Genomic DNA, 17,905 nt, shown 5'->3' with positions numbered 1-17,905 from the left:
TCATAAAAATGAACATCAATTATCAAGTTAATTTGGGTATTGTATATGAAATTTCCAGTGTATTGTTTCTTCTTCCCTTTCTCCTTTATCTTGGTCTCAGAGAAGGCCGTTTTCTAGTTTAATGAATACATAGGAGTTCAAAATTAAATGAATGGTTCCATATCTAGTCTTTTGTTGTTACAGTGAATTAATCGTGGAGAAAGGGTGTGGAAAGCTTTCAATAAATATATGTTCAGCCTCCAGTCTCCCCAAGGGAACTTTTACTTCTAAAAATCAAAGGCAACAACCTCTGGGCTCTAATTGATTTCTTTCTTGATCCCTGTAGAAACTGACATGGAAATCTAGACAGGCTGATATAGACACATGCAGAATGAAGGGAAAACATAAGGTAGGCAATTTTCATTCCTCCTGCAGCTGCCACTTTGGGTTAAGTTTTTGACGGTTATCTCCAGCCTTAGACTGTGATGTAGAATGCATCATGCTATTCCCTTTTCCCCAGTAATTGCTTTTTCCATCAACTTATTGAAGGCTTTAATTTGCAAAAATAGTTTGCTTTTAATGTGATCAAACATTACAACAGCTGTTAGGACTGCATCGTGCACTCCAAGGAGCACTTGAGGTTAGGGACACAAAGCTGGCTGCCCCAGGCTTCTGCGTGCTTGCTCTCCCGCCATCCACCTCCGGGAGTCTGGGGGAGCGTTCATAAAAGAGACGCAGGCATCATGCCTTTGGTTATCCAACAACACAAAAACACACTTAACCAGAAGCCTTGGATATCAAGGGACTCTGGAGCATCTGGCATTAAAATTAATGGCAGTCCAGCTCGCCTTCCTTTTTGTAATATAAAATAAAAACACTTTGGCATTGTGTGCCATGTTTTTATTTACTTCTGAAACAATAGTTGTTCTCAGCATCATCTTTTAGTTAACATTTTGGCAACTCAACAGAGTTGAGTTGAGTTTAACAGAGAAACTCCTGGGCCGGGGATTTAGCTCAGTGGTTTTGCTGCCTGCCTCGCAAAAGGTCCTGAGTTCTATCCCCAGTACCAACAAAAACAAAACAAAAACAGACAAACTCCTCTAGGTGCCTTCACTCTCACCCTGCTGAGGACAGATCATGGTGTGCAGTGATACATAGTTTTTTTTGTTTTTGTTTTTGTTTTGTTTTTTTACTGAATGGACTTGAAACAAAACAGTGTGAATTTTTTTTTAGGATGAGTGTCACAACTTCATTAAAGTTCTCCTAAAGAAAAATGATGATACCTTGTTTGTCTGTGGAACCAATGCTTTCAACCCTTCCTGCAGGAACTATAAGGTAAATGCCATTTGTCTGTTGGAACCACACAACCAGGAGGTAGTTTGTAATTTCCTGTGATTGTACCTGCAGCAACCTAAGAGGGGTAATTCAATACCACCTGGGTTCCTTTCCCTTGTTCAGTTTAATGTATTGCTCCACATGAGTGATTCTGAGCGGGCTTCTGAGCTTCCTGTTTGTTCAGGATTGATTGACATAGCTGTAAAGAGCATACTCAGGCAAGGTAGTTTCTGTAAGACCCTATTCTTCCTTGTTCAGAAGATCAACATACCTACCACGGGTTAATGCTGTGTGGATTTCTTCTCTCTTTCTCTTTCTCCCTCCCACCCCAGTATATCTCCTAAGCACAAAAACACGCTTAATTGTTGAGGGAGTCCTATTCTAAAAGATGTCTCCAAAGCACGCTATTTGAAACTGTAGACTTTCCTCTGGTAAGAGTTTCGAGAGCATTGGAATTTAATTCCATTTAGCACTCTGCTCACTTTACTTACTTACTTTGGCCTTTATGCAAAGAAGAAAAATGGGAGCTCTCAGAGAGTTAGTAAATGTAGTTAGCAGAGGCGCAGCTGACGTGGTGCTGCAGACAAAGCCTGGAGGTCACCCGGGAGCACAAGCAGAGCAGCAGAGGCCTCCGGTCTCCGTGTTGCATCGCTTCACCTTCCTTGTCCCTTCTTCCTGCAACAGCATTTTACTCGGCAAGCTGTTATGCATTTCTGCTGTAGCCAGACAGAGAGAAAAAAACTCTTAATTCCATCGGGTTACTGCCATGGTGACGTAATACGGAGAATTATGAGAGTGTGAGCCTGAGATGGCCAGTGAGGGAAAGAAAGCTTCAGGAAGGAGGTAGATGTCTCTCTTCAGAGTCTCTACGTGTTCACCCTGGAACACAAATACTTCCAGCCTGTAAGAAACCCAGAGGTGGGCCGGGCATTTGGCTCAGTGGTGCCACCCTCTGCCTTGCAAGGTCCCAAGTTCTATCCCTCTTACAAAAAAAAAAAAATCCCCAAAAAAAAAAAAAAAAAAAAAAAAAAAAAAAAGAAAGAAAGAAAGAAAAGAAATCCAGAGGTTGTGTAAGGACAGAGATCGTATCCTAATGCAGGGCTCCCAAACAAGGGCTGAGTTTGTATGGAGTAAATCGTGATGAGGTGCTGCCTAACCTCTGTCTAAACGATAAGTAGGGGTTAACAAATGAAGAGCATTGCCGGTGGGGGAAAAAAGCAGGAATAAGGCATGGCATGAGAAATGCCTTCTTGAGCCTGAGAAGCTTCACTGGGTTCTGCGTTCTGGGCCGCGAAGTGGCAAGTGAGAGCAGAAAGAGGCTGGAGAGGGAGATGGGCCTAGTGATGGAGGGAAGGGAGTGGACTCAGGAAATTTTTGTGTGACAAAAACCAGGAGGGTTTAATAATTGATAAGGCACATAGAACAAGAAGCACTAAGAGGAACCAAGAGTGACTGCCAGGCTATCTCTTGGTGGTGGACAGGTGGGGCTGTGTCCAGTTTAGACAGGAGATAAATGAGGCACACTGAGGTTGTTGAAAAGATGGGGATTCAGCTCTGAGCATTGTCATTGTGTCTTGTGTGGAGGGCATTGTCCATGGGAGAGGAATGGCCATATCCAGCATTGGTTCAGGGAGAGGTGTGGGAAGGAGTAAGAAATTTTGGGTTCATCATCATCAAGTACAACCCTAGGGATGTGAAGAGTAAAAAAGCAGCCACAGGCTGGAAGCAGTCAGTGGGCTCACCAGCACTGACTCTGCCTCCTTTTGGCAGAGACCAAGGGGCCTGTTCTTCCTCCTACTCCTCTTCCACCTTAGGCTTGGGAAGGGTCAGCAGAGCCAGGATTAGGGCAAGACAAGCGAGGCCAGGCACAAAATGCAGAAAGTCTATCATAAACAAAAGATGAGATTTTAAAGTAAAGACAGTCTATCCATTGTTAACAGGGGCAGCCCACCCAGCCCAACATTCATTCTATCCATAGCAGCACACAGTTAAAGCTTCAACTGTAATTTTACCTCTTAATAATCCATCATAACTTGTCATTGTTTAGGACTCATTAAGACATATGTTTCTTCTTCCATATCGCAAGGAGTTTTCTAGCTGGAAAGTTATCTTTTATGACACATTACAAGTTTTCTTTGCCCATACAGGTATTCGATTCCCTGTGGTGCCTCACCCTGAGGGAATGCTGTTTCCCTTCCTTGCTGAAGCCACACCTGTAGAAATAAGTTCAGGAGACCAGCTTCTCAGCAGCCACATCTGGGATGTCTATGTACCTAGGCCTGTAAATAGTTTATAAGAAACCTTGATATTGAGAAAGTCTTACCTCGCCCTCAGAACACAGGTTGATTTGCTGATGTTAGAGGACATAATATATTTGGCTGCAGGGAGAATGGCACCTCTCTTAAGAGTATTTTTAATCAATCGGTCAGAACCTAAGATACAAGCAAAAACAAGAAGTTTTCCAAGGAAAACCCCAAGTTGCATCATATTACAGAAGTATCAACTTGATCAGAGCAACCAGAAATGGGAAAGTGATAGATTTTCAGCACTTGCCTCTGTACTATGCCCGGATTTATGCAATTTTTATTACAAAAAGAAGCTGAATGTGTTAGAAAGATTATAGCCCCACATAAGATTATCTAGGGAAGAATTTGGAAGGCTAATCCCACATGCTCTATACCTTTTTCCTCTTCTGCTCTGAAATTCTTGAACCTTCTGCCAAAGGCAGAATGGTTCTCTACAATTATCTGTACCCTATGGCGATTTAATTTCCCAGGGGCTGAGAAAGGCCTGAGACTTGATGACTACCACAAGGATTAGTTCTTACCTCATGGAAAGAGGATTTCACCATGGCATTATTTTGATTCAGGACCTTCTCAGAGTCACAAACTAATACACTAATTTTTCCCGGCCGTTGACTAGCTAGAGCTGGAGCCACTGTTTTAGGGGTAGGTACATTTTCAAAAAACCACCTCTCCATTGTGTGTTGTTTCTCTGTTGCCAGGATTAGCCTGTGCACTGCTTCAGCAAAGGGCATTTCCGTTGCATCATTGTGCACCAAGTATCGTTTCTGAATAGTTGCCAGACCCACACACCGCAAAGTCCGCCACAGTTCAGCACAAAGCTCTCTATGGGAGAAAATCACTTTAGTAAAAGATTTCCATAAAGAAAGGGGGAGCAGTGCACTGCTTTAATGTGTATCTGATTTGACTACTTTCCCCCTAAAAATATATTTTTTAAACACAACTATATAATGTGATCCCCAACTCCAGTTTGGAAAAGGATAGCTTCAGTAGGGCATCTCAGTGTTACAGATAGGAAGGAAGGCCTTGCGCATCCATGAAACAATGTTAGGGCAAAAGGCAAAACTGACACACCAAAGGTGCTGCAGCCTGACGGACTGCTGACGTCCTTTATATGGGTCTCTCTTTAGTACTGGTGCTGTTTAGATTTACATCCTTTCAGTTTTCAAGTCTGTAATCAAACCATGTAGCTTCTAGATGATAAACAAAATATCTCAAGTTAGAAAGGGGATTGAACCACACAGATGGATGTAATACCATATGGATATCATTCTGTGGACTCAGCGGGGTGGACACTTTACATTTCACAAAGAGATCCCAGAGAAGGGTTTGCTACACAGCTGCTGTATCGCCTGTCAGGGTGGGCAGCCTCTGATCAATGTTATCATAGTGAAATGTGTGTAGGGAGAGGGTCTCATTATGAAGCTATGCAGAAGGCCAGCCTCCATTCTGCAGAGACTGCTGTGGTTCCCTGGGGTCCTGGGCTCCTCCATGTCTCAGCGGGGGAGAAAGAAAAGGGAGCAAGATAGATACAGGGTCCTAGAGGTTTTCAGGGGCAAGGCCAAAAGGCAGATGATAACTCGCTTCCCATGGCCAGTGCACAGTCAGCAGTCGGTCACGTGGGGTGGGAAGTGTACTGAAGGTGATCTGGAGGGAAGGGAAATGAAGTTTGGCGAGCACCTAGTAAGGATTTGCTCACCCACAAATGCCTATAGGGTCCGCTTTTTGTTACCTGTGGAGTAATATAGGTGAGTAGTGAACATTTGCTTAAGAAAGGCTTAAATTGACTTTCCACTTGTTCAAAAGAAGCTAGAAATCCAGGTTTTTCTATAAAAGAAATTTTAAATTGGAGTTATCCCCCCCATACCAATGTAGTGAAACAACTTACTGGCAGGGCACTTGTAACCTCTAATTGAAAGGGCTAAGCCATGGGTTGGCACTGGTAGAGGTAAGTTGGCCCCACCTATGATGGTTTTCAACTTGTGTAACTCTCTCAACTTGGACTGGGCCATGTTTCTAAAATCCAGTTTCAGAACTGTCATCCCATGATTCTGAAGTAGGTGTAGAGGCCCCTTGAGTTCTGCTTGCATCTGTGAATTTGTCCCTTTGTTGGTGCAACACCGTTTTGCTGGCAAACTTGAGGAAAAACTTTCAATGTCTTTTACTGGGATTTAACCCACAAAGGTAGGACTCCTCAGGCAAAACAAAGCCAGAAAGTCATTCTCTTTAAATTCATGACTCAGCAGACAATTAGGGCAGGTAGATTTTCCCAGTAACTGCCTCAGACATTCTTAGTTGAGAGGGATAGAATTCCACCAGGGATAGAAATCTATTGCAATGGTTACAAGTCAAGCAGACAAGACCAAATTTCAGGTTATTGTAGCAATAGAGTCTTGGTCAGTTGACTTAATCTCTCTTAGCCCCAGTTGAGAGACCAATTGGGCATATACAAGGGTTATTTGCAAGCATCCATATAAATTATTTTACACATTATGTGCTTTAAAAATGTCAGTTGCTGTTACTACTTGTTGATGGTTGTTTATAATTAAGTCCTATTATTTCATCTAGATTGATACTTTGGAACCATTTGGGGATGAATTTAGTGGAATAGCCAGATGCCCTTATGACGCCAAACATGCCAACGTTGCACTGTTTGCAGGTAAACGATCCAATTTCTTCTCATTGCATCTGCTTTTGCGTGTTTTAGCCTGTCACTGAGAATCTGCTCTGGAGGATTCATGCAGCCACAGTTGTACTTTGAATCTCTAGAGAATATAATTAAGAATACCTTTTCCATTTAAAATTAGTATGGAGATTGTACTTCTTCTTCTCAAAAGAAACCTTCGCCACATTCACCCATGCTTTTGTGCCTTCAGAAAAAAAACAACAGCATAACACTAAATATGTGATGGCATGTTTGGGCTCAGATAACAGGAAATCTCACTGCAGACCACCCATGTGGATTAATGTTGGTGGTAGAATAGACTTTGGCGTTGGTTCGATTTGATAACATTCTCCAGGATGCAGCTCCACGTCTTCTTATTTATATATTTAAGAACATGGAAAAGAAACACAAGGTACTTCCTGAAAGCACACTCAGAGCACTGAGGCCATACACCCACACACAAGCTTCCGGCAGAGATTACAAACATCATTGACAGGTGCCACACTGGTTTCTTACCAGAACAGTTCCATCCTCAACCCTTCTTTCCACTGCAGAAGCTATAAAGAAGTTGCTAATAAGCCATCATTTTCAGATTTAGTGAGGTTTTGGTGTCTGAGTGTGTTTTAATTAGGAATTTATTTAGGAATCCATTACCAGCTGTGTATGTGTCTGTGGGTGTACAGAGAAATGTTGGTATAATAGTGATTGTTACAGCATGGAATAACACTTAGCTAACATTTCTACCACAGAAGCTAAAATCTGGTAAATCCTAGCTGAATGAGAAACTTTTGGCTTTGTTATGAAAGCAGATTAGTTCCTGGCTCTTTGAACCTCATATCCTCAGTGTCACCCACCAGTGACATTTTATAGTGGATTCTCCCACTGAGAGCTGCTTCCTAGCACTGGTTACCGATCTCACAGACCAGTTTATAAGCATGGATGGGAGCAAGACCAGGGTCAAGAGGGTGTAAGTGTATTCCCAAGTGCATGAGTAGCACTGGAACACCTTTCTGACACTTGTAACATGCATTAATTGGGACCTTGGAGGATGTGAGCTGCAGCGGAGACATTTAATCTAACTGTAAACTAAGACGAGACCTTCCCGATTTCTGAAGTAAAGAGGAGAAAATGCAAAGAATTTACTAAGGACGCCAAGCTTCCAAGAGTTATAAAGAAGGCACGTGAGATAAGACCATGGCTTTCCCCATCCCCATGCGACATATTTGGATAGTTTTTCTTTGGAATGTTTGATATCTCTAAAAGCTTAGCCCTTGGTGTTGGAAAATCCTCATAGCAACTGGTGTTAGCGTGTCAGTAGTGGCAGCTGAGCATTCTGTTTTACAAATGAAGTTCTGGTGACACATGGGCATCACATGAGTGTAGAGTCCAGAAGAATAGTTAGCGAGAATGACCTTTACCATGGCTCACTCTCCTCTCCATCTGCCCACTGTTCCCTCCTACCCAGGTATATGTGTGTGTGTGTGTGTGTGTGTGTGTGTGTGTGATTTGGGGCTATGAGAATATGGAATTATGACCTTTACCATGGCTCACTCTCCTCTCCATCTGCCCACTGTTCCCTCCTACCCAGGTATATATGTGTGTGTGTGTGTGTGTGTGTGTGTGTGTGTGTGTGTGATTTGGGGCTATGAGAATATGGAATACTTATTCCATGAGAAAACTTGTGATTTACAGGTAAGTGTTCATGAGTGAAAAGGTTTCTTGTCTGCAGTTGAACTCCACTGAAACTGACAACAGCTTTTGACATATAGCTGTTAATAATATAGATATCAAGATATTCCAAACTTAAATCTGACCAAATTTGAGTTAAAAGCCAAAGTGAACGTAAAGATCTTTGTTTAGGTATGTTTAGATAAGCTTTCTTTCTTTTTTTAAATTTTATTGAGTTTATTGGTACATTTTAGGGATACAGTACAGTTACATTCATTGTTGGGATCATGTACCTTTACATGGCAAATCTTGATTCTCATTTTTTCCCCTTACCTCTGCCCTCCCTTCACCCCCTCCTCCCCTCCCAGATAAGCTTTCTTTAAAAACAAAAAACCTTTATATGGAAGAATTTGAGTACTATGTTGTGCCTGAATTGCTGACATATAACTAATGGAGATGTGTAATCCATTAAAAATGAATCAAAGAAATAATTTTTATTTTGCATATAATTATTATTTCTATGTAATCTACATAGGGTTTTTTTTGCATTATCCCTGTTGGTTATTGATTTAGTGTTTGATAATCTAGGAAAGAACCAGAAGAGTTAGGGACCGATCTTTATTCTTCATTCTCTTCTGGTTTGAGTGTACCCACAAGTATATCTCCCAGCAAGCATAAATCCTTAAAGAAAGGCCTGTTTGAATTCAGCTTCACTCCTTCCCCTTTCTTCTTTGCTTCTGCATCTTGTCTATCAGAGTATTCTCAGTTTGTGACTTTGGAAATCCTGACGAAAATACCTAGATTGGCAGAGTTAAAGGATGGCTCGCACCTGAGGTAAAGAGCAGGAGTGACTCTCAGAACAGAAGTAGTAATTGAGTCAGCCCTTTTGTGCTTAGGAACTCTCTCTCTTAATTTCCCTCATCTCCACAGGCTGAGATTCCCTTACTTTGCAGGAACCTAAAATCTATGGATGTAAGCAGATAATATTGGCTCCTATCTTTCCCCAGCTCTTAAGCTAATCCAGTTTGCCATGGGTGGTGTCAACACCAGTGTCCCAGGGTCCTTGGCTTTGAGATTTTGGTCAAAGCCCATCTAATCAAGTGAAGCAAACAACATTTTTCATTTATTTTGTTCCCTGAGCTGTTGCTGCTTGGAAAAATTGCCATGCAATTTAAAAATGAAAAATGTTTCATCTCTCATGATCCCAATTTAAAATGGTTAGGAATGTGGGCCAAATATTTTCCTAGCGACTCTTGGATTTTTCCCAGTTGTCCTCTCTCATTTGCCTGATGTCAAAAAGCAATCTGGGGGATGTCTTTATTATTCCTCACCCCCACTGTCTGGCTCGCACCCTGTTCACCTCTCTTCTTTCTCATCTAAGATGGAAAGTTATACTCGGCCACAGTGACTGACTTCCTTGCCATCGATGATGTCATTTACCGGAGTCTTGGAGACAGCCCTACCTTGAGGACCGTCAAGCATGATTCAAAATGGTTGAAAGGTGAACAATTAAATAAAAAAGAGAAAGGGTTTAATACATATCTTGTACTAGATTTATAGTCTGGATGGACCAGACTGTACATTCATTTTAGTAATGGTTTCTGACAGACAAAACCGAGTAAATTGTGTCTTTTGCCTCAGTTGATTTATTTACTTCCCCCTTTCCCTTCCCATGAGTTTCTGGAGTATTAACAAAACTACTACTGCCCCGACAATAGAACATGTTACATCCATCTTTCCCTGCCTCAAACTCTCATTTGAGAGTCCCACAAGAAAAGAACTGAACAGTTCATTCATGAAAGGGAACACGGGATCAGAGGTGGTGGGGAACAGGAAAGAAGCGATTCACAACCCCGAGTGAGTCAGGGTGACAAGGCAGTGTACAAAATCCTCTCTGTAACATGGACATTCCATTGTGGAAAATGAAATTACAGAGATTTGCAAGACTCACTTATTCTTTATTGTTGATTGCAAAGCTTCTGAAACATAATTTGTAAGCTTGAATGCCTTCTGAAATCACTAGCACTCCCATTAGAAATGGTTACTGTTCACCAAATGCCTTATAGGTATATTCTTTTAATTAATAACATGTCTTTGGTTACACTTGATTAAAATTCTTTTAATACCATGTGACATATCCTAAATTAAAGTATCCATTTGTCTGCAGAACCATACTTTGTCCAAGCAGTAGATTATGGAGACTATATCTACTTCTTTTTCCGGGAAATCGCGGTGGAGTACGACACCATGGGAAAGGTAAAAGGGGAAGACTGCCTGGCTCCCCTTGTGGCAGTTCCAGAAACTCCCTTTTGAATCACAGTTATTAAGAATGACCTTGAAATGAAAGCCACAAGGTCATCATTTGTAGAAGGTGTAGCTAAAGACTGGCAAAAGTGAAACATTGTGTTTTCTGGAAGCCCTGTACCAGTTTCAGAACAGTAAAGAATTTCAGGGAATTTTTAAATATTTCTGTTGAAAATCGGACAGCTGTTTGGTTGATTTCATACTGAATTCTGGGCATCTTGACATGGGGTTTCCAGGTACAGTTTTCCTTCTTAATTGAGTTGTTCCACAGGGACTATATCACACACGCACGCACGCATGTGCACACACACACACAAACACAGAGGCATGCATGCATGATATGTTTAAGCAAAAAGAGTCTCATTTTTTTCTTCATTGTAAAAAGTGATAGAACAGTTAGGAGATGTCTGCAGCAGTTATTTTTACCCAAGATTAGATCAAGGTCACCACCTTAGAAGGCACACATAAAATGCCAGGATGCCTTGCACAGTTAGAGAGACTCACACTCAAAAGTATGAGATTTGGGCCCTAGAGGCAGCCAGTGAGGATGGCAGACATAGTGCATACAAAGTGTGCTTTTGTTTGAGGAAATAAAAAGCTAAGCAGTCTGTATGGAAATGAGTTTATGTGGCTGGGAGCTGATTCCCTGAAGGATTTATGGCTCTGTATTAAATGCCACAGCCTTATCTTTTAAAACAGACTGTTCCAATGCTGAGTTTTCCTTTTTTTTTTTTTTTTCCAGCTGATTTTAGGAGGACAGTATTAAATTAAGCACCTTGTTCTGTTTCTGCTGTCAAGGCGAGGTAAATTCTACTAAGGTCTTCTCACAAAAAGACTGTATCTCATTTTCCCTGTTTTTCCTTTCAGGTCGTTTTCCCTAGAGTGGCTCAAGTTTGTAAGAATGACATGGGAGGCACTCAGCGAGTCCTGGAGAAAGAGTGGACGTCTTTCCTGAAGGCCCGCCTGAACTGCTCAGTTCCCGGAGACTCTCACTTTTATTTCAATATACTCCAGGCCGTTACAGATGTTATTCGTATTAACGGCTGTGATGTTGTCCTCGCAACCTTTTCCACACCTTATAACAGGTAACCATGCCCTGGTTATGTGACCTAATTGGTTCTTCCTGGCCTGCTCTTCTCCAGGGGCTGTCTTTCTTCTAATATACAATATTTGCAACTGACTGAAAATTGCTGTTCACTTTTTGTAGCTGGGAAACACTGAAAACTTATTTTTCATCAATGAATTAATCAGAATTTATAAGCATTATTAAACTAGGGTTGTAGGGGAAGTCAATAAATTATAACAACATCTTCTATATATGCCAGCCATATACTTTTTATGTGCTATTCTTAAATTCCCCCAGTAATCCTGGAAACTAAATAATATTATCTTCTTTTTACATTTGAAGACTGAGCCTAAGATATTATATGACCTGACTGGTAGTCAGTCAGTAGTGGCGGAGGCAGCTTTGGACCTAGGAAGGTTTCTCATGTCTCCTCTAGGTCATTTGTCATTGCATTTGACTTGTAATATTTCCATTACTGAGCACTACTCTTTGAATCAAAAACACAGGAAATTTATTATGTTGCTACAAAGTGAAATTCAGATTCAAATGAATCTATTAAGCATCCTAGCCAGAGATTCTGGCTATTGCCCTGTTCAAGAAGTTGCCTTCAGATGACCTCAGTCAACAAATTGGGTCATGTCCCAGATCCAAAGTGCATCACTGTTGCTCCGGACAGGATTTATTAGTCCTCAAACACTGTACCTAGGAATATTGAGTGTCAGCCAGTTCACTCCCATTTTTGTGTTTGTTAAGCTAAGACTTTTCAGACAATAAATGGCACAATAATTGCTCCTGGGCAGTGAAAATGTATCAGAATTACAGAATAGAAGGAAAGTATTTGTGTTCACCCCTGGCACTAAGATCTCTGTTAAGCCCACAAGATTTTAGCCCTGGCACTCTAGTGTGAAAATGATCACAAAACTGGACACGGCTTTGAAATCCAAATGTACCATGTTTTCATTTCTATGAAGAATTTTTCATATTTTCTGTGAAATATATTTCTCTAGGAATGTACTGTTTTGCCTTAGGTTATATCTTTTCAAAGATTTTTGAGAACTTGACAAATGCCAACTTGACAGATACAAAGATTAGAGATTAGAGGAGAGAATCTAAAAAGAAATTCTTGGGACTTGGGTAGATTTCAGAGTACAGCAAGCAGAAGGATGAACTCTTGTTCTTCATTTACATGGAGGTCAAGAGTCAATGCGTTTCCTCCTGAAGATAAATGAAAACACGTGCCTACGTTGCAGCAAGAAGTACTCTATTTGATTTAGGTGAGCTTTATCCATCTGTAGAGATTTTCAGACTTGAAGACAGAGTCTTTAAAACTTTAGGCTTGATTGTTCATATGTATCAGAACTCGCCTATCCCAGATTTTGTAAAAATATACTCTCTTGGTACACAGGAAAGCAGGAGCTTTTGAAATTTGACTATTTTCTAATCTGAGGGTTTCTGTTGTTTTAAAGTGTGGGTCTCTATGTATAACAGATACTCCATTTAAAGTATTTTGTTAACTGGTCTGTAAGAAATATTGCCTGTATGAAGCATACTTTCTCGGTAAGTGGCAATGCTGTAGCTAGTGGAATTTAAGAGCACACCTTTTAGTTTTAGAGGTTTTCTGTGGTATTTTGGAAGTGTGCATTACTTTTCAATTGAAAATTTCAGTGAATTTCTGTTTCTTACAAATGTTCCATTTAAAGTATTTTCTTAAGTGGTGCCTAAGAAATGCCCCTTAGTCCACAGGGATGCATGTGCATTCTGAGAAATCATATCTGTTCAGTAAAATCAAAAAGTTTAAAAACATACCTGCCCATTTTCATCTATAAATCATATCCTTGCTCTGGCTTTCCTCCCTCTGATTTCACCCTACTCCATCCTCTCCATTCTCCACACATGCAGATGGTTTCCAGTCTTTGAGGGCCCCCCCTTTGCCTTGTGGAAAACCAAAGCTACTTGGCAAGGCTCACCAGTCCCCTCGTGATCTGGCTTCCTTCCCTCCTGAGCTTGTCTCTCCGCTCATGCTCTGTCACACACTTACCCCTCGGCCTGCAGAGCTAATGTCCGGTTCTGGAATCTGCTGAACTCTGCTCGTGTATTGCTCTCTGCCAGGTCTGCCTGCCCCACAACATCTGCCCTTGACTCCCTCCCAGCTCAGTCAGATCTCCTGAAACTGCCCCTCTCTTTGATACACTGCCTTTAGCAGATTGCCCTGGCATTGTTGCAGCTGTTACTGTACTTGCCTCCACTCTGAACTGTGAGCAAAGACAGGCAGGACTCTACTGTGTGTGTAGCACTTCCTGTTATAGATGAGGGACTTCATAAATACATGGTGATGAACCCAAGATGGAAAGAAAGGAGTGAAGAAAACAAAAGGAAAGGAAGGAGAAAGAGAAGAAAGGAGAAGAAAAGCAGAAGATTTCAAAAATACTTCTAGTCCTAGGAAGATGCAAAACTTTAGGGTACCTTCAGTTATTATGGAGCGCATCCTAAAATTCTCTGGCGATATTTATCAGATGTTTCTTAAGACATTAGGTAAATATGTAAGCTTATTAGATTTAGGAAGGAAGATGTGAACAGAGTCTTAAAAGATTAAGTAATTAATTCCAGGTTCTAAAATTCTAAGGCAAATTTGTGCTACTCTGTTATGAACTCAATTCTGTGAAAAACATACACGTATAAAGCGAACACTTTAAAATTTGTCCTGCACCTTGTTTTAAGTAAATTAATCCTCTATTTCTTGCTTTATGAGCAACACTTCAATAACTGCATTATCAAATTAAAGACAGCATAGAATTCCCCTACTCACTGCTTTACAACTTTTATAAAATCAAGACTAAATTCCTCCTTGCCTGACTGATGCTCCCACACAGCAGGCACCTGAGTCTCTACCCACGATGCCCTGTGTGTAATGGCTCAGTACCTCAAAGCCTGAATAAAACACATGGCCCTCTGGTACCTACCATTCAATTTGTTTAGTCAAAATCAAGAAGCAAATGCAGTCAAAAACAAACATGGGTTCAAATGTAAACAGTGTACCCAGAAGAATGAATAATTTATGTCTTTTCACCATTGATGGAAAAAAAATGCCCAAGTCCTTCCAGAACTGTAAGGTAAGGATGCAATTATACATGGAGATTACTCTCATTATTATTTAGCACTTGATAGATTGCTTTATTTCCAAGATGCTAGTGTTTTAAACATTCAATTATTTGGTCTTGTGACTGATATAAAATATATGTGACTGCCCCTTACTCCTTCCCCTACTTCCACATTCTTCTTCTGAAAACTTGGTGCGAAAAAACAAATTCAAAGAAGTAATATGTAGAAAAGAGGGTACTTTTCTTTCAGATTTTTACCCACGTTAGAGATGTAGAATATTCTCTAGAAACTTTTATCTTTGGATTATTGACTGGTGGTTAATATCAGGGAATTTACAAAACCCCTTATCAGTTCAACAATTCTTCCTTTATAAATAAAAGTGGTTCAGGAAGCAATGAAGGCATTGAAGGTTGTGTGTGTGTGTGTGAATTTGAGGTAGCTGGACCATTCTTTAAGGCTATTGGTGCATATTTGATTGACCAAAATATTTTCTTTATGCATTAAGATCTCTTAATGTGCAATATTTGGGATATGAAATTTACAATTATCTGTAATAAAATTTCTTGGGAGTATGTTGTCCAAACTGTGTGCATAATGGTAACATAACAATGAGTTGTTCTGTTGCAGCATCCCAGGGTCAGCAGTCTGTGCCTATGACATGCTTGACATTGCCAATGTTTTTACTGGGAGATTCAAGGAACAGAAGTCTCCCTATTCTACCTGGACACCAGTTCCTGATGAACGAGTCCCTAAGCCCAGGTACATCCAAATATTTTTTTGGCTCTTTTAGACTTCTAGAAAAGATATGAAGCTTGTTCCTCTGAGAGTGAACATCCTGTGAACTGCATACCACTGCCCACCATGCCAGCCAGGAAGAGAATACAGTAGTAGAAACACCTTCTAGTTCATTTGCCTTCCTCTCCTTAATCAAAATCCAGAGTTATCGTTAGTACATATACAACAGTGACTCTAGTCAGTTGCTTACTTACCCTCTATACATGTATTTTATCCAGTGTACTGGTAGTGTGAAAGAAGCATCGGATACTAGCTCTTTTGGTCTGTAGTTGGGGAAATGGAGGCCCAAAGAGGTAAAGCATGTTGTAGAAGTTCTCATAGCTGGAGAGATTTCTTCTGTTGCTTTTTTCCTGCTTCACTGATTTTTTTTTAATTGAGTTTATTGATACTTTTTAGGTATACAGTACTGTTACATTCATCACTGGGCTGTTATACCTTTACTTCCTGTATGACCAAGCTAAATTAGAGCTGAATCCAAGACGCGGCTAAGAGCAGGATGAGTTCGGTGGGGATCGTGGATATTAGTGTGTTTTTGGCTTTCCATGTTCCGGCCTGATTTGAGTCCATATGCAGTGTGGCACACCCTAGAATTGCTTACATGAAGGTCTGTGGCCCAGCAACAGCTCAGAGAGTCCTTGGTCCTTTAACCCCTCCTACTGATATGCCTAATTCTACCTGGAATAGGCTGGATCTCATCCCACCCCACTCCTGTGTGCTGCATCTACCACACTTTCAAAATCATTGAAGCATTCGCAGTGTCCATTGTGTGGAAACATCTCCACTGCCTCTGGAAGCCTAGTGTCTTACTAATTTTGTTTCTTTATCCTTTAAATTTCTCCCCCAAACTCTCATCTCTTATTCAAATACCTACAGGACTGTGAAACACCAAACTCCAAGGAAAAGCTCAACTGGCCATCCATCTTCACCACTTGAGTGATCATGTATGTTCATGGTCTGTGCTTATGGAGAACAAGCTCTGTTCTGATGGAGTCTCTGATTCATTGCATGTGATTGTTAACCACCTGCTAGATTAGCAGGAGGGGGAGTGAAGTCAGAGGGTCAGGTTTTAGGGAACAGCCATGAATGCTCTCTCCTCGGTATATAAGATGATGTCATTCAGCCATCACTGGGGCCCATCCTGTAAAGTGACTTTCTACCCTTACCTCCCTGCCCTGTCCTTGCAGTCATCAGGGTGCTTTCATAGGGCTGGCTGGGTTAGTACCATACACAGAATATAGACAGAATGAGGACACATCATACCAAAGCTGTGGGGCCTTACACTTGGCTCTAACACCAGTACATAAGCCAGATATTGGCTTTGGTATTTCCCTGACCTGACTTTTCTGGGATAACCCTTAACTCCTGAAACCATAGAATTTCTTATAGAAGTACATTTTTACTGTCATTTTCATTTACAAGAAACTGATATGTCAGGGAAGGATTTTCCATGTAATGAGTGTTCATACCAAAATCACAGAAAAATAAAAACAATAACAAAAAGTGAACCCAAATATTCTGAGTCCCAGTTAATGAGAGGTGGTGTTGATTCTTGCTAGTGTATACTCTGGTACTTCTTTGAACATCTTTATTTTCTACATTTGTGAGAAAGTCATTTCCTGTCCCTTTGTAGAGCAAATGCCTTTAACAGCTAGCAGGGTTTTGAATAAGTAGAGCCACTCCTGAGATATGTGCAACCTGAACACTCATTCACTTGTTTCAAGCTCCAAGCCTGTTACCTGGTGCTTGTTTGTGCTTCTGGAAGGAAGCCAAGGTGGTTGAGATGAAGCTGAACTCCACTGGCCAAGAGTTCTTTATACAATGAGGAGGCGGGCAAGAGGAAATCTCAGCATATTGCACTTGGTGGCATTCTGCATTGTTCAGCTTCCTCTTCTCAGCCAGCAGTACATGCTCCTCCATGCCAGATGCTTCGGAAACAGTTCATTCAAAGAATTTTATTTCATTTGTAGACCAGGTTGCTGTGCTGGCTCATCCTCCTTAGAAAAATATGCGACATCCAATGAGTTTCCTGATGATACCCTGAACTTCATCAAGACGCATCCGCTCATGGATGAAGCAGTGCCTGCCATCATCAACAGACCGTGGTTCCTGAGAACAATGGTCAGGTGGGTGCCGAGACAACCAGATCCCAAACGGATTTTCCCTGGCTTTGTCTCATGCTCATAGATGGTATTGGTAGATCATTCTTTGAAATGCCACAAACATCTTCTGCTATCCTGGGCATTGATTCAACTATGAAAAGCTGGCAGGTTGGGTGGATGCCACCAAATGCCAATAGCTGTATTACCACTGAGAAGAGTTCCAATGTTTTCAGGCTAGTTGTACTCATGCCAGCAATTAGAGGAAAGAAAGATATTTCCTTCCGGGTTAGTTTATTATATTCAGTCTGTGCAAAATAAAGACATGTTAAAGGAGAAATAATACCCATTTTTGGATATCATTATAAAACATGCTGGAGATTTCACCTGACATTGGTGCTTGGGTTGTTCCCTGTCAAACAGCATCGTTACCACATTTGCAGAAGTGGGGCAGCATGAAGAATTCCTACTATAGTTCTGATTATCTGAATTGGTGGCCAACAGAGAAGGGATAGCTAATTAGAGATCTACAATAGCATTAAATATTCTTCCCTGTTGTTGTTATTGTTGTTGTTGTTATTGTTTTGGTACCGGG

General features: G+C 41.0%; 1 protein-coding gene across 3 annotated transcripts in view; it reads left to right on the top strand.

Moving 5' to 3' along the window:
- The window catches only part of Sema6a (semaphorin 6A), a 136,808-nt gene that overhangs the window by 80,462 nt on the left and 38,441 nt on the right, over nt 1–17,905 (top strand). For all 3 annotated transcript variants that reach the window (XM_010614152.3, XM_010614151.3, XM_010614149.3), the window contains exons 5-12: nt 326–388; nt 1,213–1,314; nt 6,186–6,276; nt 9,332–9,451; nt 10,118–10,206; nt 11,122–11,339; nt 15,047–15,178; nt 17,182–17,337. In XM_010614152.3, coding sequence (XP_010612454.1) covers nt 326–388; nt 1,213–1,314; nt 6,186–6,276; nt 9,332–9,451; nt 10,118–10,206; nt 11,122–11,339; nt 15,047–15,178; nt 17,182–17,337 — 971 coding nt within the window. The remainder of the gene's footprint in view (nt 1–325; nt 389–1,212; nt 1,315–6,185; nt 6,277–9,331; nt 9,452–10,117; nt 10,207–11,121; nt 11,340–15,046; nt 15,179–17,181; nt 17,338–17,905) is intronic.

Source organism: Fukomys damarensis, unplaced genomic scaffold (assembly GCF_012274545.1).
Source record: "Fukomys damarensis isolate Sample0158 unplaced genomic scaffold, DMR_v1.0_HiC HiC_scaffold_9, whole genome shotgun sequence".
NCBI classification, from domain to species: domain Eukaryota; kingdom Metazoa; phylum Chordata; class Mammalia; order Rodentia; family Bathyergidae; genus Fukomys; species Fukomys damarensis.
This window is presented reverse-complemented; position numbering and strand designations above follow the sequence as displayed.